We start from the raw sequence: 22,482 nt of genomic DNA on the forward strand, positions 1-22,482 counted from the left end.
CTGAAAAATTACTTATAATCTACATCTTGTCGTTTGTCTTTGTCCACTATTTTATGGTGAGGGGGGTTGCCGGCTGCAGGCCATGTGGTAAAAAGGGTCAGATGCCCACGAGGAGCTTGTCGGATGGAGCACATCGCCGTGGGGGTTTGCGTCTGGCCGGGTCTCGATTTCGATCTCAGGTCAACAGCCAAAGAGAAAAACCAGCACTGGCAAGCTCGAAGGTGCCGCCGTACCCAAACTCCCCAAAGCAAACTGGAGCGCCACGGGTAGCGGTAGCAAAGGTCTAAGATTTTGAACTAAAAATTTGATGACCCAACTCTAAAAGAATCGGACTTTAATCTTATACAATTTTAAATTAAATAATTTAAAAATTTTGTTGGACTGTGAAAAGACCACTAGGTCCATATCCCGTTACCCTGACCCACACGAGGTGCGCGGCGGCCGAATTCTTCCCTTGCCAAGGCTAGCCGCCGTATCCTGGCGCGGCCGGCGGCGGCGGCGCGCGGGGCACTCCCCCGACATTTGGTCACGGTCAATACGTGCTGTCGCGGCTCGGCTGTCATCGTCCGCGGACCCTACGTTACGCCCAACGTGAGAATTACGTTTAAGCATAGGGGTAGTGTGCAGGCTGCACCGGTCGCATCCAACGACCGCGCGCGGCACTGATCTGCCCAGCTTCTCACCAACCAGCACTATCATCTTCCCGTCGCACGTCGCGTCGGTTTTTGTGGTGACCCAACGCCGTCCGGCACGGCCGGCGAACGGGTACGGCGACCCCGCGTCGCGCTGGCACAGCCACCAGCCGTGAGTTCCAAGTCCGAGGAAGGGAGGCGACCATCTGCGGGTTACATGACCGGCGACGCCAACACGCCAATGGCAGCGGCCACCAAACCAACCAGCCTTCAGCTCACCAGCGCCGTCAGAGCAGAATGCCGAAGCCTGAAACATCTTCTTGGTTTCTCTGCACCGATCACATTCTCATGCCGGAACCGGAAGTAGTTCCTCATGCCCTGCACCGTCTGCAAGCAACAACTCCAGGTAACCTGGCCGCTACCTGCCCTACGTGACAGATAATGGCGGCAACACACAAAGCTAGTGGCAGAGCAGAGCATATGCTTCCATTTTCCCTACAAAAAATTCTTGTAAAATCCCTGGATTTTGCAAGCATAATGGTCAAATTCATCATCAGTGTTGCTAGGCTCGACCTCAACAGTCCCTGTTCTCAACAGCCGACATATGGACTAGTACGAGAGAGCTAGACGAACACCCAAAGTGGTGTTATCGATAGGCATATTTACATGCATTTTGTTAGAAATTTAGGCAATTTCGGGCACAATTTAATTCCAAAATTAAATGTATAAACTAGCAATATTTCTATGACTTTAAGGAGTAAAATAAAACATTTGAACATGTTTATACTTATCACACATATAAGCATAAACAATATAAATAACCAAAGTTTCAAGGAGTACCCTGAAGCGGGGCCGTTGCCGGAGGCATTGGCTGCGCTGTTACCAACTGGAGTAGACATCTACTCGGTTGGCTTCAGTCGAAGTAGTCGAACTAAATCGGTGCAGGAAGAAGTTCGCAGTGCAGTCCCGCGAACGGTCACCAAGATGTAGTCGACGTAGTCGTTCGGCCACCAGAATGTAATCGATGTAGTCGTTCGGCTCGTCCACCAGGAAGTAGTCGTTCAATCGGGCAAAGCCTTTGTATTTTTGAGCAGTCACGCTAAAGCGTTACCCAAAAACCTGATTGCCCGCCTATCCCGTGCAGGATCTCAAGGCGAGCAAGGTTTCGGAGGCCTGCTCACACTAATTCTGTGCGCGCAGAAATTAGCGTTGGGGAACTCAGTTGTTGCAACTGGAGAGGGAGAAGAGAGGAGCCGAGTTGCCTCAGTGCTCTGGTGCAGAATGGATGAGGGGAATGGCACTTCTTATATAGTGACTCAGGTGCTCAGGATCGTTGAACCTGGACACCATCAGAGTCATTTAGGTGATGCGGTTATGACCATTAATTATAGATTTAATTGCACGTTTAATCGCACGATTAATTGTTGTCAACGGCAAAATAGCCATCACACCGCACCGCACCGCACCGCACCGGCACCTGCACGTCACGTCCGGCCGCGTACGCGCACCGCACCGCACCGCACCGCCCGTCCGGCCGGCCCGCCGCGCCGCGCCGCGCCGCGCCGCGCCGCGCCTCGCCTCGCCCACGGCCCGGCCCGGCGAGGCGAGCGCGCGCGCGCGCGTGTGGTTCACCGTCCTCCTCTTACTGGCTTCACAAGTGGTGTACACGAAGTCCACCTTTTAAGTCGGTTGAGATCCTCCTCAATTCCCGGTACGGAATTAAGCATTGATTCCCTAGCATTAATAGTGGGCTTTAAATTCTTTTAATGCTTTAGAATGAATGGGCCAAGCCCATTACTCCAACAATCCCCACCAAGAAATTCAAGCCACACTAGAAATACCCTCATTCCCTCATTGATATACCAGTATTCGACAGAGACTGTTAAGTTGAACTTCCATCTAGGACAAAGGCTACACTTATTCACAACTGTGCAATGGACTATGCCTTGAATTGCCAGTTTTGTGCAAACAAGTTTGACCAGAGCTCTACACTGGTACTAGGCTGCAAAAGCATCCCCGCGGTTTGGAGCTTATAAGTCATACTCCAGGCCCTTCATGAGTTTCTAGAGAATACCCAATTCTCATAGACCATGACCAGTGGTCAAACTCATATAGGTGTGTTCCTTTCAGATGTTCTGTAGGACAACATCTTTGTTTCAAGAAAACAACTCATTTGTTTAAAAGAAACCACCTGGCACACATTAAGGTATAGACCAACCTGCCATACAGATTAGAAGAGAAATGCACCTTATACACGGAATGAGCCCTTTTCACAAAGGTTCTCTTCTCACAGTCAGACTTTAGTTTGTTTCACCATCATAATTCACGGGATCTCCGATCACATAGGACAGGTTTCCACTATAGAATGACTCACGTGGGTCTCAAGCCCAATTCCATAGATGCATTGTCTATCACATTTCGTGAAAGACCCTTTGTAAACTGATCTGCCAGATTTTTAACCGTCTGAACATAGTCCAGGGCTATAACTCCGGAGTTTCTCAATTTTCTGACAGATTTCAACCGCCTTTTCACATGTCTAGATGACTTCATGTTATCCTTTGAACTATTCACCTTGACAATTACCGTTTGATTGTCACAGTTCATTAGGATTGCCGGTAACGGTTTTTCAACTATCGGCAAGTCCATAAGGAGCTCACGAAGCCATTCAGCCTAAACAGTGGCGGTATCTAATGCTGTGAGTTCTGCTTCCATAGTTGACCTCGTTAAGATGGTCTGCTTGCAAGACTTCCAGGAAACAGCTCCACCACCAAGTGTAAACACATATCCACTTGTGGCCTTTATCTCATCAGCATCAGAAATCCAATTTGAATCACTATACCCTTCTAGTACCCTTGGGTACCCGGTGTAGTGAATTCCATAGTTCATTGTCCCCTTCAGATAGCGCATTACTCTTTCAAGAGCCTTCCAATGATCATCTCCCGGGTTTGAAACAAACCGGCTCAGTTTGCTTACAGCAAACGAGATGTCAGGTCTTGTAGCGCTCGCTAAATACATTAATGAACCAATGATCTGAGAATATCTCAGCTGATCTCGCATTATCCTTTTGTTCTTTCTAAGAATTAAACTGGCATCATATGGTGTTGAGACAGGTTTATAGTCGCTATAACCAAAGCGACTTAACACCTTCTCCACATAGTGAGACTGTGTAAGAATCACCCCACCATTGATCTTTTTTACCAATTTTATATTAAGGATAACATCAGCTTCTCCCAGATCCTTCATCTCAAAATTTTGAGATAAAAACTCTTTGACTTCCTTAATCACATTAAGGCTAGTGCCAAAGATCAATATGTCAACCACATACAAGCACAAAATCACTCCTTTAACCCCACCATAGCGATAGTACACACATCTGTCAGCTTCGTTCACAACAAAGCCGGCAGAGGTCAAAGTTCTATCAAACTTTTCATGCCACTGCTTAGGCGCTTGCTCGAGACCATATAAAGATTTTAACAACTTACAAACCATTCCTTCTTGACCCTTTGATACAAACCCATCCGGCTGATCCATATAGATCTCCTCTTCTAACTCTCCATTGAGGAAAGCCGTCTTAACGTCCATCTGATGAACGAGAAGACCATAAGAGGTTGCCAGGGAAAGTAACACTCAAATTGTGGTCAATCGGGCAACTGGTGAATAAGTGTCAAAGAAATCTTCTCCTTCTTTTTGGGTATAACCCTTGGCCACAAGCCTAGCCTTGTACTTTTCAATAGTACCATCTGGCCTAAGCTTTTTCTTGAACACCCACTTGCATCCAACCGGTTTACATCCATAAGGACGTTCAACGACCTCCCAGGTTCCATTAGACATAATAGAATCCATCTCACTCCTTACTGCTTCCTTCCAATAGTCAGCATCAGGAGATGAATATGCCTCTTCAATGGTTCTGGGTGTATCATCTATGAGGTATACAATGAAATCATCACCAAAAGACTTTACAGTCCTTTGTCTCTTGCTCTTTCTCGGAGCATCATTGTTATCCTCCTCAGGATTTTCTACAAGTGTATGTTCATTGTGTTCTATCGGCTCAGCAGAGCCATCATCCTCGATGAACTCTTGCCTAGATGAACTTGTTTCATCTCTCATGGGAAAAATGTTTTCAAAAAATGTAGCATCTCTGGACTCCATTATAGTACCAACATGCATGTCAGGTACTCCAGATTTCACAATTAAAAATCTATATCCAACGCTGTGAATAGCATAACCTAAAAAGATACAATCCACAGTTTTAGGTCCAAGCTTACGTTTCTTGATTATTGGCACACTCACTTTTGCCAAACAACCCCATGTACGTAAGTATGACAGTGTTGGCCTTTTCTTCTCCCATTCCTCGAATGGAGTTATCTCTTTATTCTTTGTAGGAACACGGTTTAGGACATGACATGCAGTCAATATAGCCTCACCCCACCATTCCTTGGAAAGTCCCGCTGTATCTAACATGGCGTTAACCAAATCCGTTGGAGTGCGGTTCTTTCTTTCGGCAACCCCATTTGACTGAGGTGAATAGGGAGACGTCCTCTCATGAATAATACCATGTTCCTCGTAGAATAAAGTAAATAAATTTGAGAAATACTCGCCACCACGATCTGACCTAACTCTTTTGATCTTTCTCTCAAGTTGGTTTTCTACTTCAGCTTTATAGATTTTAAAGTAGTGTAAAGCTTCATCTTTTGACTTCAACAAATAGATGTAACAAAATCTAGTACTATCATCAATCAAAGTCATGAAATATTTTTTACCACCTTTTGTCAACACTCCATTCATTTCGCACAAATCGGAATGAATTAATTCTAAGGGTGCCAAGCTCCTTGCCTCCGCGGTCTTATGAGGCTTACGAGTTTGTTTTGATTCAACACATACATGACACTTAGAATTTTTGACAAAAGTGAACTTTGGAATTAAGCTCAAATTAGCTAAGCGCATCATACAACCAAAATTAACGTGACAAAGCCTCGATTGCCAAACATTTATTTCATCAACGTTAATAACATTGTATGCAATTTTATTACAAACATCTGACAAAGAAAGACGGAACAAGCCTCCGCTTTCATAACCTTTTCCAACAAAAGTACCAAACTTAGACAAGATACATTTATTGGACTCAAAGACTAATTTGAAACCATCTCTACACAGTAGAGAGCCGCTGACTAAATTCTTCTTCATGGTGGGGACATGCTGCACGTTCTTCAGCTGCACGGTCTTCCCCGAAGTAAACTTCAGATTTACCGTACCAACACCAAGAACACGCGCATGTGATCCGTTCCCATCAGCAAGGAGGAAGTCCCGCCGGTCTGGTAAGAAGAGAACAAAGAAGCATAAGCACAAACATGAATATTAGCACCAGTGTCAACCCACCACTCGGGTGAACCAAAGACTGAAAGAACAGTAGGTAATAAATTACCGTACCCCGAAGTTCCTCCAGGCTCGCTAATAACCATGTTGGCGGAGTCGTTGCCTTTGCGGTTCGGACACTTTGCAGCAAAGTGATCCGTACTAGCGCACACACAGCAAGCTCCCGTCTTCTTCTTCTTAAAAGTGGTTGTCTTCTTAGTCTTTGGTTGGTTCTGCGGTGGCTTTTTCTTGTTCTTGTGGGAGTTGTTCTTCTGAACAAGATTGGCACTTGAAGCACCAACATCTCCTTTCCCACGTATGTCCTTTGCTCTCGCCTTCTCCTCAACATCAAGAGTCCCTATGAGTCCATCTATTGTGAACTCCTGTCTCTTGTGTTTTAGAGAAGTAGCAAAGTCCCTCCAAGAAGATGGCAGCTTAGAGATTATACCTCCGGCCACAAACTTATTGGGTAACACACATGGGGACTCTTTGCTGCAATTTTTGAGATCTTTTGCCAGAGTATGTATTTCATGAGCCTGTTCCACTACAGAACGGTCTTCGACCATCCTGTACTCAAGGAACTGCTCCATGATATACAACTCACTCCCGGCGTCAGATACTCCATATTGAGCCTCAAGAGCATCCCACAATGCTTTGCCAGTTGGCAGCCGGATATAAGAATCCACCAGGTTATCACCGAGAACACTAATGATCAAGCCTCGAAAGAGGATATCAGCCTCATCGAACGCACTCCCTTCCTCTAGAGAGAATTGTTCAGGCTTACCCTCTTTCACATGGATCACTCTCGATAGTGTTAACCACAGTATAAGCCTCTCTTGCCAACGTTTGTAATTTGAACCATCAAAAGGTGGTGGTTTGATTGATGCAGCAAAGCTAGATACCGAAAGCCTATTAACACAATCAGGTTTTTGGATTGTTAGAAATTTAGGCAATTTCGGGCACAATTTAATTCCAAAATTAAATGTATAAACTAGCAATATTTCTATGACTTTAAGGAGTAAAATAAAACATGTGAACATGTTTATACTTATCACACATATAAGCATAAACAATATAAATAACCAAAGTTTCAGGGAGTACCCTGAAGCGGGGCCGTTGCCGGAGGCATTGGCTGCGCTGTTACCAACTGGAGTAGACATCTACTCGGTTGGCCTCAGTCGAAGTAGTCGAACTAAATCGGTGCAGGAAGAAGTTCGCAGTGCAGTCCCGCGAACGGTCACCAAGATGTAGTCGACGTAGTCGTTCGGCCACCAGAATGTAGTCGACGTAGTCGTTCGGCTCGTCCACCAGGAAGTAGTCGTTCAATCGGGCAAAGCCTTTGTATTTTTGAGCAGTCACGCTAAAGCGTTACCCAAAAACCTGATTGCCCGCCTATCCCGTGCAGGATCTCAAGGCGAGCAAGGTTTCGGAGGCCTGCTCACGCTAATTCTGTGTGCGCAGAAATTAGCGTTGGGGAACTCAGTTATTGCAACTGGAGAGGGAGAAGAGAGGAGAGGAGCCGAGTTGCCTCAGTGCTCTGGTGCAGAATGGATGAGGGGAATGGCACTTCTTATATAGTGACTCAGGTGCTCAGGATCGTTGAACCTGGACACCATCAGAGTCATTTAGGTGATGCGATTATGGCCATTAATTATAGATTTAATTGCACGTTTAATCGCACGATTAATTGCTGTCAACGGCAAAATAGCCATCACACCGCACCGCACCGGCACCTGCACGTCACGTCCGGCCGCGTACGCGCAGCGCACCGCCCGCCCGTCCGGCCGCGCCGCGCCTCGTCTCGTCTCGGCCACGGCCCGGCCCGGCGAGGCGAGCGTGGTTCACCGTCCTCCTCTTACCGGCTTCACAAGTGGTGTACACGAAGTCCACCTTTTAAGTCGGTTGAGATCCTCCTCAATTCCCGGTACGGAATTAAGCATTGATTCCCTAGCATTAATAGTGGGCTTTAAATTCTTTTAATGCTTTAGAATGAATGGGCCAAGCCCATTACTCCAACACTTTTATCCTATTTACAACATAGTTACCACAATTGTAACTGAAGTTCCGCATCACAGGTTAAACCCAGTTGACAAAGCTGCGTCACCAATCTTTGAGAAGCTCACTAGCAACATCTTTGTAACTGACCTTTTTCTTCTTTGGAGGAGCTGCATTCGGGTCTGGCGCTGGAACCCCGGAGGTTCCTGCATCTGTCACCGGAATATCAGAATTTTTGGATGTGTAAGTTAATACCTCAGGTGGCACCCTGGTTGCACCTTGTGACCTTGTCGTGCTCAGGGTTGGTATCATATCCAGAAGCATTGCGTGCAACGGATCTACCATCTGTTCTATCTTCTCACCCGGCACACTGCTCGTCACTTCAGCAGCACTTGTTCTTTGGTGGAAAGGACTGCCTTGTTTCTCCTCCATGGTGTTCGATTTGACACCTTCGGGTTCTTGCTCCATCAAAGTGACAAACTGGGCAGCTGGAGGTGGTCCCTGGTCTTTCTCACTGTTATCTGCTTCCGTCTTAGAGATGTAATCCGCATTCAACTTTTGATCTTCTTTACCTGTTTCACAAGGCCTGCTTTCTTCAGATTCTCCATCATCTATCTTTGCATGCTGATTTCCTCTCCTAGCCCTTGTTCTCGGGACTGGTCTGGAAGCAGCTTGGGACGGTCGTTGCTCTTTGTTGCTGATACCTTTTCCAATCTCATTAGAGATGTAGTCCGTGTCCATATTTTGATCACCTTGACATTTATCAGGAACACTTTCTTCCGATTCAACATCATCGCCTATTTTTGCTTGCTGGTTTCCTCTTCTTGCCCTTGTTCGCCGGATTGGTCTAGGAGCAGCTTTTGCAGCCCTTGAACTACTGGCTGCCCTGCTCCTTTTCCTTGGGGCATATTTGACGTTTGCTCTTTCAACCTCCTTGTGTTCCTCAAACTTATGACCCAGAGGGTGAACAGTTTCCTCACTGAAACAAATTAGAAATAGATGAAAGATGAGATTGTAAGAGATTTGAAAATAACCAAAACGAAAATATTTCAATATTAAAAAATCATTATCTGAACATTCACCAATTACCTCCTTTCAATTTCTAGCTCTTCTAGTGTATCTGGTTTAAGGTTGTAAGCAGTTTCAGACAGCTTCATTTGTTTCTCCACTGAATCTTCCAACCACTTATTACTGACAACATGCAATCTTTTGTCATGTAGGTAACGTCTTTCAGCAGGAGGGAAGCTGTATAAACAACCAATGGAGTCCCATGAATTCCATTTTGTTCTCTCGCAAAAGCCACAAACAAATCTAAAAGATATCATAAGCAATAAATTAGTACCTCTTGTACAGGATGTCAAAGTTGTATGTCTGTAAAACTGAAATTAGAACCAAATGAGTTGCTGAAGCAATGCTGCTGCAGACTTGACCACCACGCATTGTTAGACCCTGCTTCATCCACTTCAGGGCAATACCAGATATTACATTGTAGTCCGCATTCCTCCAGGAGAAAAAAAAAGGTGAAAAACAAATAAGGAGACGCATTATGGAAGACAATGTTACTTGACAGTAAATGAGGCTTACACTAAGGGTGTATTATGGAAGTAGACACAGCAACCCTGGAAGAAGCAGAATCTCTCGTCTATGCAATGCTTCTTTTTGTACTGACTGACCATATTCGAATCATCAGCAACTTTGTCGATGTTACTGAAAATCTGATTAAATGAAAAATGGAAAGAAGTATCAAAATGGTTCATTGTGAATCTGTGCTTGTAGAAGGAAAAAAGAACAGCCAATATTTCAAGTAAAGTCAGCAACATCTTCTCCATTACTAGACTATCAAGCACATAGTTCTAAGTACAAAAATTGCCTGTGACAAAAAATACTAACACATTTAGGATGTCAGGGCAAAGTTGCAAATAACAGAAGGCTACAGAAAAGAATCACATGACAGCCCATCTTAGGGTGCTATCATGCAAACCTAACAGTCACTGATTTTGTATGAACCATAATTAGGAAGAGGAGATTAGAAGAGGAAAATCCCTCGTACTTCTGTATGGCTTATTTATACATGAGGGATGCCCCATACATGTTTATTTTTACTATCTAGAAGATCATGATTTAGATAGTCAAGTGAGAGGTTATTCACAAAGTTCATTGTTTAGTATATGCACCTTTCACTAACTGGCTGATTGCATGATTACTTAATTATGCTAGTTCAGGCGCCACAGTGGTCCATCTTCAATTTTGAGTTATTGTTATGTGTCCTATGTGCTGAAGTATTAGAGTATTTGAAGAGAATAAATCTACTGCAGATAATGTGGTACCTGCTTGAGGTCAGCAATATCAATGTCCCAGTAGTAATAGTCAGCATATGAATCAATCTCTTCAGGAAATTTGTGCCTGGCAAAATCAGCAAGAAAAAGTATATACCTGTACAATGACAATTGCATTAGACTATTTTGATAAAGAATTTGGGAAATAAATTTGGGCTCAAGTCAAAAGGTCAAACTTAGGTTGCAAATGAAGAGGACGTTTTTCCTTGCAACAGTCCAATATCCAGTCATAGTGAATGATCCTTCCCTGACGTATGGCTGCTTGATACTTGATACCTGAAAGTTAACATGCAAATACCGTTCAAACTACATGTATTTCAATATCCTATTGTTAAAGACAATGGGGGACTCTTGAATAAATAAATACCTTTCTTCTCCGCAGCTATGCAGTGAGTAACAGAGTCATTCAGATTCATGGAGAAAGATCCCCCATTTTCCACAACTAGTTTATGAAAATATTCGAGATTATATGATGATGGAATGTTGACAAAATCTAAGTAAGATAAGGAATAAACCCCTTCTACTTTACAGTATTCTGTAAATGTATATATTAGTCTTTGTCTTGTAGAACAAGTGTAGCTAGGAAAGGATACAGAAAATCATGTTTGCAAATATCAGCGTTTCTCCCTTGAGACCTGATACATCAGTCTTCATTAAATGTGAAGGGATGATTGAGGCACTCTTCTTCTTCTTCTCCCCTTTTTTGGTTGTTCTTGAACGTTTTGTGTTATCATTCTCCAGGCTGTTATCATCTGCCGCCCTTTGTGTTGTTCCATTACTTGAATGCACAATGTCCACAAATGCTGCAATGATCATCATGTTATAGAGAATTCATCCTTGAGATATAATGAAGATGTAAGCTCTTGTAAACTACTGAAGGAAAACTTAAGGTTCCAAACACACGATATTAAGTTTAAGCAAAATAGTTACCCTGAACATCAAGGCACTCATGCCATGGCTTATCATATCTCACTCTCTGAATACGGGGGAATCTCAAACAGTATGGAGCAGCAAATACCTACAAAAGATTGAAAGTTGTTAAAAGCCAGTTAGAAACACATCAGCTGTCGCACAAGAAAAATCAGTCCCAAGCATAATGATGTTACAGACTGAAGTGCAATACTAAGTGTTTGATTTTTCAAATACCTCGGACTTGATTGTACGAATGTCACTTGTCACAGACATTATGACTGACCTGCAAATGCAATTAGTGATTTAGCATATCATGCGATTCCTGTATTTGTGAAAATGGTTTAGCAAGGACTCAAATAATTAAATAGAGCTTACTTATCAGGGCTATCTATCCAAACATCTGGCCTCTCCTTTGAGTTATTTGTAACTTCATAAAATTTGGGAGGTTTTTGGGGGTACTCATTTTTCCTGAGTCAAAATACCACAATATGAGAGAATGAGAAGGGAATTTAGAGCCTGAGAGTAATAGAATTGCCGATGAGCATTGACGACTGATGAGACATACTTGCACAAAATACCAAACAATAAGTATGCAACAGAAGAAACAAAGTTACCTGAAATAAGGCTTCAGTTTGGTGACAAGAGCATCACGCTCTTCATCAGAGAGGCCAGTGCCAACCCGGCAAAAGGAAAGAAATCTTGAAAAGTGTACACGATAGAAAACAAGTAAGGAACATCATAGAATGATGAAACAAATTCTGACCATATAAAACCTAATTAGAGATGTACGATGGTAAGAACATCACATCTAATAATTACTACGAACATGAATTTTCCATGTCTTGCTTGCCAAATACAGGTAGGAAATGCATACAACTACTAGCAGAATATGTAATAGTGAACGACATGAAAGGTATTCATGCATGCATGCCTATCAGCAAATCTTAACTAAAATTGAGTAGAGCCAAATTATTAACCACATCTCACTATTATGATGTTCACCTACAATTGTCTCTCTACGGGGTATAGATAATGGGTGGAGAAACCTCTGCTTACCTTTTGGGATAACTGTTATCATCTGAAGGCACTGCAAGGCCAACTAAAAACTGTGCAACCTATAAATCAGTTAAGAATAATGGTCAGCTTCTAATGGCATTTTACTTGAAACAAAAAAAAACTAAGAGCAAGAGTCTTGACAGTAAATAAAATGCATTTCTTTGTTCTGATTATATAGTACCAGTACAAGACTATATGCGCTAGGAAGACATTATGATATTTACAACCAACTAGCCATAACGCTGAAACTAGAAAGATAAGCCAAGAATATGTGTATTTCAAAATAAGGATGTATATCGCACCTCTCCTCCTCGACGTCCAGATCCATAGTATCCTCCTAACAACAAAGGGGTAAACATATCCTCAAATTCATTCAATGTATTCACTCACAAGTTGCTAATATTTTATTGTTTATTCTTCACTTACAGAGAAAGCTGCTTACCTATAATAATAACATCAAGATCAGCACCAGCGTGTATATAATCAGGCTTTAGTTTAAGCCACTTTCCATTTCGATCACCAGGCTCCCATTTGGAATCAAGGTCCTTCAGTATAATGCCCTCGTCTCTAACCACAATTAATCAATTGAACAGCCACGAGATCAAACCTAAAAGATTTTTCTTTTTACTGCAAAAAGTTGCTGACCCAATTATTGCCTACAAAGGAGGTGGGAGATACCTGTTATCGATAGTATCTTTGAAGAATTTCTCAACATCTTCAAGATTATGTGCAATAATGGACCAGCACGGTTCATCTACAGATTGCAAGTATACTTAGTGTCAGCTACTAATGGGAGGTCAAATGAATAACAACATAATAGAACATAACATTTGACTCTTCTGAAGAAAATTAAAGACACAGCAAAATAAGTTCAGTCAACATGCTAGATCGAGCTATTGGGATCCATTGTACGTAGTAATCTATTTTGTAAGTGGGAGAGCTCAAACACATTCATCAGAAAACAAACATACAAACCGTAAAATAGTCATAAGCTACCTGAAGGCCGATGGACATTTAGACCACCTGTTGGGATCAAAAGCTCGAGATGACCCTTTAAAGGTTTCACAACCTTCTGTAGAATTTCTTGCCGCTCTGTCAAGCTTTGGTGGATAACACTGGTATCTCCAGCATAAAGGATGTCGAAAGCAACATCTATATATTGCTAGTGTCAAGCAAAACATGACAAACAGGAAAAGGAAATAAATATGTTAATTTGAAACGAAGTGCTAACCTAGGACAACATATGCTAGGATTCATTTGCTGATAGCCATATACTGAAATTAATAGAATTAGAGTATTCAGACAATCGTATCGCATTGTCCAACATGCAGGTATGAGTTTTCCTTAAAAAACTGAAGAGTTATGAATAACAGTATTGGAGAGAATAATTGCCTTGTATTCCTCCAAACCCTAAAAGGGTGGGATATATAGTTCCTATACATAGGCCTCTAGATGGGCCTCTATACATGGGCTCAATATACACCAACACCCCCCCCCCCGCAGTCTGAACTACCGGCGCAGGGTGTTCAAGACTGGACAACAAGAAAGCCAACACCCCCCTGCAGTCTGAACTACCGTCGCAGCGGTGTTCAAGACTGGACAAAAATAAAGTACAAAGGGCAAATACCCCCCGCAGCCACAACTAGCCACCTGCTACGTTGAGGTTGGAGCGAAACTCCGAGAAGGTCGAGGAGGGTAGTCCCTTGATGAAAATGTCGGCAAACTGGGAGGTGGTCGGGACATGGAGTACCCGAACATCGCCGACGGCGACCCTGTCGTGCACGAAGTGTAGGTCGATCTCCACGTGCTTCGTCCGCTGATGTTGAACGGGGTTGGTGGAGAGATACACGGCGCTGACGTTGTCGCAGTAGACGAGCGTGCTCTTGGCGAGCATGCTGTGGAGCTCCGCCAAGAGCTGTCGTAGTCAGGACGCCTCCGTCACGCCGTTAGCGACAGCCCGGTACTCCGCCTCGGCACTGGAGCGGGAAACAACCGGCTGCCGCTTGGACGACCAGGAGACAAGGTTGCTGCCCAGGAAGACGGCGTAGCCGGAAGTGGAGCGGCGAGTGTCCGGGCAGCCAGCCCAGTCAGCGTCGGTGTAGACCACCAGCTCAGAGGTGGGAGAGCGGTGAAGAACCAAGCCGAAACCAACAGTTAGGGTTGAAAACGGACGGAAATATTCCCATTCCGATCCGTTCCATTTTCTATTTTTGTCCGTCCGTTTCCGTATTTGTGGGATCCCGTTTTCGTATTTACGGAAGTAGAAATGATGTTTCTCCGTCCATTTCCGAGGAATCCCGTTTTTACATGGAATTGACCCGTATTTATTCCGTTTTTCATCCCGTTTTTAATCTACATAAGATGTCTAAAAATTGATATGTTCAAAAACATACCAATCACTAAGTATGCATGTTAACATGTTAACACATGGCATACTAGTGAATATTGGACTAATAACTTCATACGTATATATTATTTTGTGACTTTGTTAATGTATACTCGAGAATATTTGATCGCGTTATTCTTTCCGGCTCAACATCTGTATTGGTTCGTTTCCGTACTTCCGCGTAACCCGATCCCGTTTCCGTACCCGTATTTTCCGAACCCGATCCCGTTTTCGCCAAAAAAATATAGAAACAGAAGTAGAAATGAGGTTTTTCCGTCCATTTTCATTGCTACCAACAGTGCCACGGACGTAGCGGAGGAGACGCTTCACTGCAGCAAGGTGAGACTCCCGGGATCATGCATGTGAAGACAGACCTGATGAACGGCATAGGTGAGATCCGGCCGGGTGAAGGTCAGGTACTGCAAGGCACCGGCGAGGCTCCGGTAGACAGTAGGATCAGCCACGGGATCACCCAGATCAGTAGACAGCTTCGCCTGAGTATCGACAGGAGTGGAGCATGGCTTGCAATCAGTCATCCCAGCCCGCTCTAGAATGTCGAGTGCATACTGCCGCTGTTGAAGGAACAGGCCAGACGGGCGAGTCTCAACAGTAACGCAAAAGAAGTGGTGGAGCTGACCAAGATCCTTCATAGCAAACTCCCGCTGCAGAGAGGAGATGACGCGCTCAAGCAACTGCTGACTGGAGGCGGTGAGCACAATATCATCAACATAGAGCAACAGATAGTCAGTCTCATCCCCACGGCGGTAGATGAACAGAGAAGTATCAGTCTTGGCCTCGGTGAACCCCAAAGTCAGCAAGAACGTGGCGAACCGAGTACCAGACCCGAGGAGCCTGCTTCAGACCATAGAGGGACTTGTTGAGCCGGCATACCATATTCGGACGACTCGAGTCCACAAATCCCGCCGGCTGAGAGCAGTAGACAGTCTCTGACAGAGTGCCGTGAAGAAACGCATTCTTCACATCCAGCTGGTGCACAGGCCAGGAGCGAGAGAGTGCAAGCGAGAGGACCGTGCGCACCGTAGCGGACTTCACCACTGGACTGAAGGTCTCATCGTAGTCCACACCAGGCCGCTGGGTGAAACTCCGGAGAACCCAGCGAGCCATGTAGCGCTCCAGTGTGCCGTCAGCCCGACGCTTATGCGTCCAGATCCACTTGCCTGTGACCACATTGCCAACAGACGGATGCGGCACGAGGTCCCACGTCTGGTTGGCAAGAAAAGCCGCGTACTCCTCTTCCATCGCGCAACGCCAGTGAGGATCCGCCAGGGCGTCGCGGACAGAGGAGGGTACCGGAGAGACCCGCGGCTCCCCCTCGGTGGCGGAAAGAGTCCGGCTCAACTCGAGAGCGAGTCGGTGGAGGCGGCGGCAGCAGCGGCTTCGGTGTAGGCGTCGCAGGAGCCTCTGGAGCCGGAGGCGGCGCCAGTGTGGGCGCCGAACGACGCTAGTACACCTGCACCGGCTGAGCGTACCGCGCAGGTGCAGGAGGAGGCACCGGGGCCGCACGTGGCACAGCAGGAGACCCCGGGGCCGCGCACGGCACGACATGAGGTCCTAGGGCCGCGCGTGGCGCGACGGCGGGCACCGGAGCCACGCTGGGCGCAGCAGGGGTCACCGGAAGCGGTGCCCGTGCACCGGGAAAACCTGCAGGGAAAGGACAGACAGGTAAAGGTGGATGAACCACCAGGTCAGTCGGAAACAGCGACTCCAACTCGGGGTCAGGAGAAGGTGTGGATGAGGTGGAGTAGGGGAAGTCCGACTTGTCAAACACGACGTGTCGGGAGATTAGGACGCGGCGAGAGGTGAGGTCAAAACATCGGTACCCCTTGTGGTCAGGAGAGTACCCAAAAAACACACGACGAGTCGAGCGGGGCGCCAGCTTGTGAGGAGCAATGGCGGAGGTGTTAGGGTAACACGCACACCCGAAGACCCGAAGGTGGTCGTAGCGAGGAGGGGTATTGAAGAGAGCGTGGTGTGGAGTGAGAGCAGGGGAAGCAGTGGACGGAAGACGGTTAATCAAGTAGGTGGCGGTGTGGTGGCCCTCGGCCCAGAAGCGCGGGGGCAGAGAGGCCTGGATCAGAAGGGTGCGCACGACGTCGTTCGTCATGCGAATCATCTGCTCAGCCTTGCCGTTCTGGGGAGAGGTATACGGACAAGACATACGCAGCTAAACACCCCGAGAGGAAGAAAGAACGGGAGGTGGAGTTGTCGAACTCACGCCCGTTGTCACACTGGACGGCCTTAATGGTGAGGCCGAACTGAGTGGACACCCAGACAAAGAAGTGGAGGGGAGTGGGGAAGGTCTCAGACTTGGCGCGCAAAGGGAAAGTCCAAGAGTAGTGTGAGAAATCATCAACCACCACCCGATAGTATTTGTAGCCAGAGAGGCTGAGAATAGGAGAGGTCCACAGGTCACAGTGAACAAGATCGAAGGCATGCGTCTCATGCGAAGAAGAAGAGGAAAAAGAAAGCCGAACATGACGACCAAACTGGCAAGCATGGCAGAGGTGCTCAGCAGGAGCCCTAGTACCAGTAACATCAGTACTAAGACTAAGCTGAGCGAGAACGTCGCGGCCAGGGTGGCCAAGACGACGCGGCCAGGGTGGCCAAGGCGACGGTGCCAGGTGGTGGAAGACGGCGTCGCGGCAAAAGCAGCAGACCAAGACGGCCAGGGCGAAGAAGGCGAGAGTGGTGCAGCGGAAGAAGGAAGACGAAGGGTGTAAAGGGGCCCCGTGCTGTCACACCGGAGTAGCGGACGCCGGGAGGCCAAATCCTTTACAGTGAGGCCAGAAGAATCAAACTCGATGGAACAAAAATTGTCAACTGTAAACTGACGAATGGAAAGAAGGTTATGAACCATCTGAGGAGCAACAAGAACATTGGGAAGATGAAAGGAGCCAGGAGCCAGGAGCAGAACCCACGGCGGTGACAGGAAGGCAAGACTCGTCACCAACCATGACGGAAGAAGGACAAGAGGGGTGTGGGGGTCGGACAGAAGAGAGGATGCCGGCATGTGGGGTGGTGTGAAAGGAGGCACCCGAGTCGGCGATCCACTCGGTGATGACCGACGGCGTCCGCACCATGGCGCTGAAGGACTGCGCCAGTGCGGTCTGGTCCCACCCCACAGGCCAGGTCAGCTGCTGACTGGGTGGAGCGAGCGGGGTCCAGAACGGCGCGAACAAGGGAGCAGCAGCGGCGAGCATGGCCGCCGACTGGGGCTGAGGGCGAGGGCCCACCCCCCTCCCTGACTCTGAACCGGCCACATCGGGATGCGCCCTGGCCATAGGACGCTGAAGGATGGCTAGGGCGTACCTCCAGGGCCAGGAGTAGGAGTGGGAGCCGGAGTCGGGGTCGGAGTGCCCCGACGGCCTCCACCAGTACCACCAGAAGGAGCGCCGCCAGCACCACCACGTCTGCCCCGACGACGACGCCCGCGACCTCCCCCACGGTCTGGCCGGTGAGAGGAGCACCAAGGAGGGGGTCGGTCCGGGGTCCAGATCCAGAGGGCGGAGCCTGGTGGGAGGACAGAGCGCCGTGCTCGGTGGAGGGGACGACGGGCTGAAGACGCTCCCAAGCGAACGCAGTCGCACGGACGCGCTCCTAAGCCGCCGAAGCCGCGGACGTGGCGGCGAGAAGGGCCGCGGCGAGTGCAGCTTCGGCCTGAGCAGCTCGGGCGACGGTCGGCGGCACGCAGGCGTGTGCAGGGGCGCGGGCACCGCAGCGGGGAAGGCTGTCGTCAATCCGGGTGCCAGGGGCGTGCAGGGCAGCCACGCGCCCGAGGATCCGGCTGCAGGGGCACCATCGGGGGCAGGGACGTCGGGGGCAGGGGCGCCCGCGCCCTGCCCGCTTAGGGCGGCGGCGGCGGCGCCCCCTGCCCAGGCACCAGATCGGGCGGCAGCGAGGGCGGCAGGCCGCGGGCCAAGCCCGCGCCAGGCGTCCATGGCGGGGGACGCCCGTGCCCTGCCCGCCCTGGGCAGCGTCAAGGGCGGCGGGCCATGGCGCCGGCGGCCAGACACCCTGCGCAGAGGAGGACGCGCCGCCGGGAGCAGAGGACCCAACGCCATGGTGCGCCTGGAGCAGAGTAGAGGAAGGGGGTGGGAAGGAGGAGAGGTGGAGGCGGTGGCGCCGGCGGCGGCGGCTGCTGCAGGGGAGAGGGAGAGGAAGAGAGAGGCGAGGCTAATGATACCATATTGGAGAGAATAATTGCCTTGTATTCCTCCAAACCCTAGAAAGATGGGATATATAGTTCCTATACATGGGCCTCTAGATAGGCCTCTATACATGGGCTCAATATACACCAACAAACAGGACATAAGTAAGAATGCAAGAAGTACAAGAGATGAAGGATACAGCACAACTGCAAGCCCAGCAATAAAAAAATCAGTTAGGTAGGAAATTTTGTGGAAGGATCACTATAAAACCAACACAAAAACATGTGAAAAAGTATCGTGAAAATAACCTGTCGATCAGTCTCCAGCCCCTCCCTTGCGGCCTTAGCTGCAAAAATAGAATTACATTAATCCACTATAAAACATTCAGGAGAAGTAACTCCTTTTTCTGATTTTTCAATGGAATATAGAATACCTATTTCCTGGTTTGAACCAAATTCAGCAAAACGGTTAAGCACAGTGTCCCAGACAAGCATTTCTCCATCCAATATACACCTGGTTATTAAAATCAATTAGCATTCGAACTAGCATGAGTTACCAGGAAATTTGCACTGTGAAGGGACCTAAAAAAAGGACCAACTGAAATCCTAAAAGAAGCTACTAATGTAGAGACCAGGCTACTTTGTGGAAAAAAAAACTCATGATTGGTCTTATAAGCTCATAACATGTAAAATACCTGAAGTTCATCTAAATCATACCTATTCCTTATATTGAAGTAAACATAAGAACAAATCTTATAATGCATAACTACAGTAATTCACAGGGAAAAAACAATGTTAGGATACTGCTTAATGTTGTGATCAAGTAAATCGGCCTAGAAGTACAATCTTTGTGATTTTTTTTGTTTTAGAAAACAGTAATGATACCTGTCAACCAGGATATTTTCCTTAATAATCTTTGACATCCCAGGTGCGTATTCAGAATGATCAAGAAAGCTCCTGATATGCACACATAAAGTTAGTCACGCAAGAAGCTGTTGTCTCGACTGATGAACAAGGAATTAAAACTAACAAAAAGGAACCAATAAGTTCAAGATGAATATGCAGGAAGTAAATAGCAACCAATTTAATTACCTAGAGAAGAAATGAATCTCTTCCCCATTTTTGTGAATTTGAATACGGTCACCATCGAATTTGCACTCAGCAACCACTTGTTTTCCGTGAAGCTGGACAAAGGGAGTGATATGATGACCAAGCAAATTCCAGTTATTTACAAGAAGTATAAAGAAGATATTCACTTAGAAACGGCTACAACTTATGCAGTAATAATAGTAGATCGAAGAAGAAAAGAGCAAAGGAACGTTGGGGGAAGACCTTCTTCCAAGCAGCTGAAGCATCACGGACTCGCATAGCTAGCTGAGGCCTGACAGCCTTCCCAACTTCTATATCCTGGTCGTACACGATAAAGGGTGTCATGCAACAATAAACTTCGAACCCCAAAATAAACAAATAAATAAATCTTATCTATAAGTACCACAACTGCAATACAGAAGAACAACAGAAGTCATAAGACCATTGCTTTTTTATGAGTGGTACATGTCTATATAAATAAATCCAAATGCTCACCCAAATCCAACAGAACATGCACATGCAAAACAGTGGGTGAGAAAAGTTTTTGACAAAATAACATTTTTCTGGGGTTATGATGTTGGCATGTTGCGTTAAGATTAAGTAATGGAAAGAAAAGGTCCAATAAAATAAATTCAGCACCATCACCTGGCGTTTATGCCTTTGGCTTCGATCATTGAGCTTCTCACAGACGAATTTCAAGTCACAAGTGACATTGAACAAGTCTTGGGCATCAGGATGAAATTCATCAAATATGCTCTTCTCACTTATCCCCAACTTCAAATCTACAAAAAGCCAAACATCAAAGGCAATGCAAAATACTGCAGGATTGCAGCAAAACTATAGGAAATCTCACCAAATAAGAGAATGGGCAGAGATATCACACCTTTAAGAATAATCATCAGAAGCCACTTCATTTCAAGGGCATTGGTTTTCTTGATCAGACTAGAAAGAATTGCGGCCTTCTCAGACCTATCAAGAATGAGAAAGAGAACTCTTGACATTTCTTTTTCAAAAGACAGTGAAAGTTTTTTTGGGAAAAAAAACTCCCTGGACATTTCTGGCATACACAAATGCAAATAGCTGCATTAGCTACCTGTTCTCAGTTGCAGCTAAACGATCAAGTGCATCATTGACCTCCTTTATTGTCAATCCACCAGACGTTATACCTTGCCTCCGCTGCAAGACCTGGGTAGCAACCAATACATAACTTAGGCAAGGTAGCTGCTCGCGAACCACAATGACTAAGATGGCACTTTAATCAAGAAATCTAGCTATAATAGTTCTAGACTGAACCAAAATTTTCAATCCAAACCACACCCATCCAACCAGATGAAACCAAATAAAGATCAAGACAGATTCCACATATTTTAAGCAGGAGAACATTATTGACACATGGCATGTACCAAAAAAGATTGATTGCTCGATCCATCGACCCAGAGAGAAATACAGTCCGAAGAAGCAAACCTGCTACTAATATTCAGCAGCTAGAGCTTAAGCTGATCGCCCAATTCATACACACAACTAAGTTAAACCTAAACAGACATTAACACGCAAACCACTAGCAATCGAACAGATTTCACATTGCCATCAGACAAGGTCGAGGTAGGACAGCTCAGTTAGAGAGAATGTGAAATTGGGAAGCGGAGGACCGGAAGTGCAGCTGCAGTGCTAATGTACCTCAGCTGCGACAAGCGCGAAGTTGCCGGCGTTGCGTCCACCCCCGCCGCGGCGCCAGTTGATGAGCCGGACGGCGTCGGGGGAGTCCTTGGCGATGCCCAGGGCGTCGACAAGCACGGCGGCGAGGGCGGCTTCCTTAAGCCCGTAGGTGCCGCGCTCGCGGTCGAGCCCCGGGAGGACGAGGCGCAGCGCGCTGAAGAAGTCATCCCTACCGCCGCTGGGGACGTAGGCCCGGTCGAGGAAAGCGCTGAGGCGGGCGCGCTTCTTCGCCGACCTCTTGTCGCCCGACATGGCCTGGAACATCGCCACCAGGAGGCCGAACCGCACCTTCGCCGCCATCGCCGGCGGTGTTGTGGGAACTGGGATGTCGAAGGTCAAACCGAACGTGCAATTTCCTTTCCGTAATCCAAAAAAAAGGGGAAAAACGACAGTGAAATGTCAGGGTCAAAGGAATATCGGGCACGATTAATCGATTATGATTCAAACCACTGCAGCGCTACCAATTTGTGAAAGGAGATTCATGGGTAAACAATGGGGAATTCGGGGGTCACCTCGAGGAAAGCGCGGAGGCGGACGCGCTCCCCCGCCTCTACGGACGTCCGGACGCCGCCGCGTGCGACTACCCTCGCCGCCCACTGGCCCGCTCCAGAACACACCCTGGCCGCCGCCGACGGCGGCCTGCTGCTGCCCTGCTCTACTCCGGCGCTTCCACTCCGCCTGCCGGCTGACAGGCCTAGTTGAAGTTGATCGAGCACAACCGAGCAGTTCGGGCCTAAGTTTATATGGGCCAGTTTGGAGGGCGCCAACTGGGCTTGTTTTCTGGACCTCGTTCAACTAGGCCTTCTAAGATCCGTGGTTTCAGTCAATCTTGAAGATTTG

General features: G+C 47.0%; 1 protein-coding gene across 3 annotated transcripts; it reads right to left on the reverse strand.

The window, feature by feature from the left end:
* Positions 1 to 1,121: 1,121 nt before the first annotated feature.
* On the reverse strand, positions 1,122 to 22,344 carry LOC120641695 (putative DNA ligase 4). 3 transcript variants are annotated; one of them, XM_039917896.1, is made up of 29 exons: positions 22,155 to 22,342; positions 21,604 to 21,998; positions 21,020 to 21,111; positions 20,810 to 20,895; positions 20,572 to 20,708; positions 20,170 to 20,244; positions 19,930 to 20,021; positions 19,723 to 19,794; positions 19,272 to 19,351; positions 19,147 to 19,184; positions 19,038 to 19,044; positions 13,280 to 13,435; positions 12,962 to 13,037; positions 12,726 to 12,850; positions 12,586 to 12,620; positions 12,284 to 12,342; positions 11,842 to 11,925; positions 11,603 to 11,695; positions 11,462 to 11,510; positions 11,246 to 11,333; positions 10,909 to 11,118; positions 10,683 to 10,808; positions 10,492 to 10,591; positions 10,307 to 10,412; positions 9,564 to 9,694; positions 9,322 to 9,480; positions 9,069 to 9,224; positions 8,008 to 8,958; positions 1,122 to 1,306 (listed from the first exon to the last, which is right to left on the reverse strand). In XM_039917896.1, exons 2-28 carry the CDS (start codon positions 21,940 to 21,942, stop codon positions 8,085 to 8,087), a joined length of 3,645 nt encoding a protein of 1,214 aa, XP_039773830.1. In that variant the 5' UTR covers positions 21,943 to 21,998; positions 22,155 to 22,342; the 3' UTR covers positions 1,122 to 1,306; positions 8,008 to 8,084. The 3 variants fall into 3 exon arrangements, with proteins under 3 accessions (XP_039773830.1, XP_039773828.1, XP_039773829.1); XM_039917894.1 differs by lacking the exon at positions 19,038 to 19,044 and having other exon boundaries at positions 13,280 to 13,445; positions 22,155 to 22,344; XM_039917895.1 differs by lacking the exons at positions 1,122 to 1,306; positions 19,038 to 19,044 and having other exon boundaries at positions 7,945 to 8,958; positions 13,280 to 13,445; positions 22,155 to 22,344.
* Between the last annotated feature and the right edge of the window lie 138 nt (positions 22,345 to 22,482).

The sequence above is a fragment of the Panicum virgatum genome, chromosome 7K (assembly GCF_016808335.1).
Source record: "Panicum virgatum strain AP13 chromosome 7K, P.virgatum_v5, whole genome shotgun sequence".
NCBI classification, from domain to species: Eukaryota; Viridiplantae; Streptophyta; class Magnoliopsida; order Poales; family Poaceae; genus Panicum; species Panicum virgatum.

What these genes read in the sequence shown, in the direction of transcription:
- LOC120641695 (XM_039917894.1), bottom strand. Translation starts at nt 21,942, where the DNA reads ATGGCGGCGAAGGTGCGGTTCGGCCTCCTGGTGGCGATGTTCCAGGCC. An exon ending in TTAGCTGCAACTGAGAACAG is followed by an intron (nt 20,896 to 21,019) that starts GTAGCTAATGCA and finishes CATTCTTGATAG; the next exon opens with GTCTGAGAAGGCCGCAATTC. An exon ending in CTTCAGCTGCTTGGAAGAAG is followed by an intron (nt 20,022 to 20,169) that starts GTCTTCCCCCAA and finishes CCCTTTGTCCAG; the next exon opens with CTTCACGGAAAACAAGTGGT.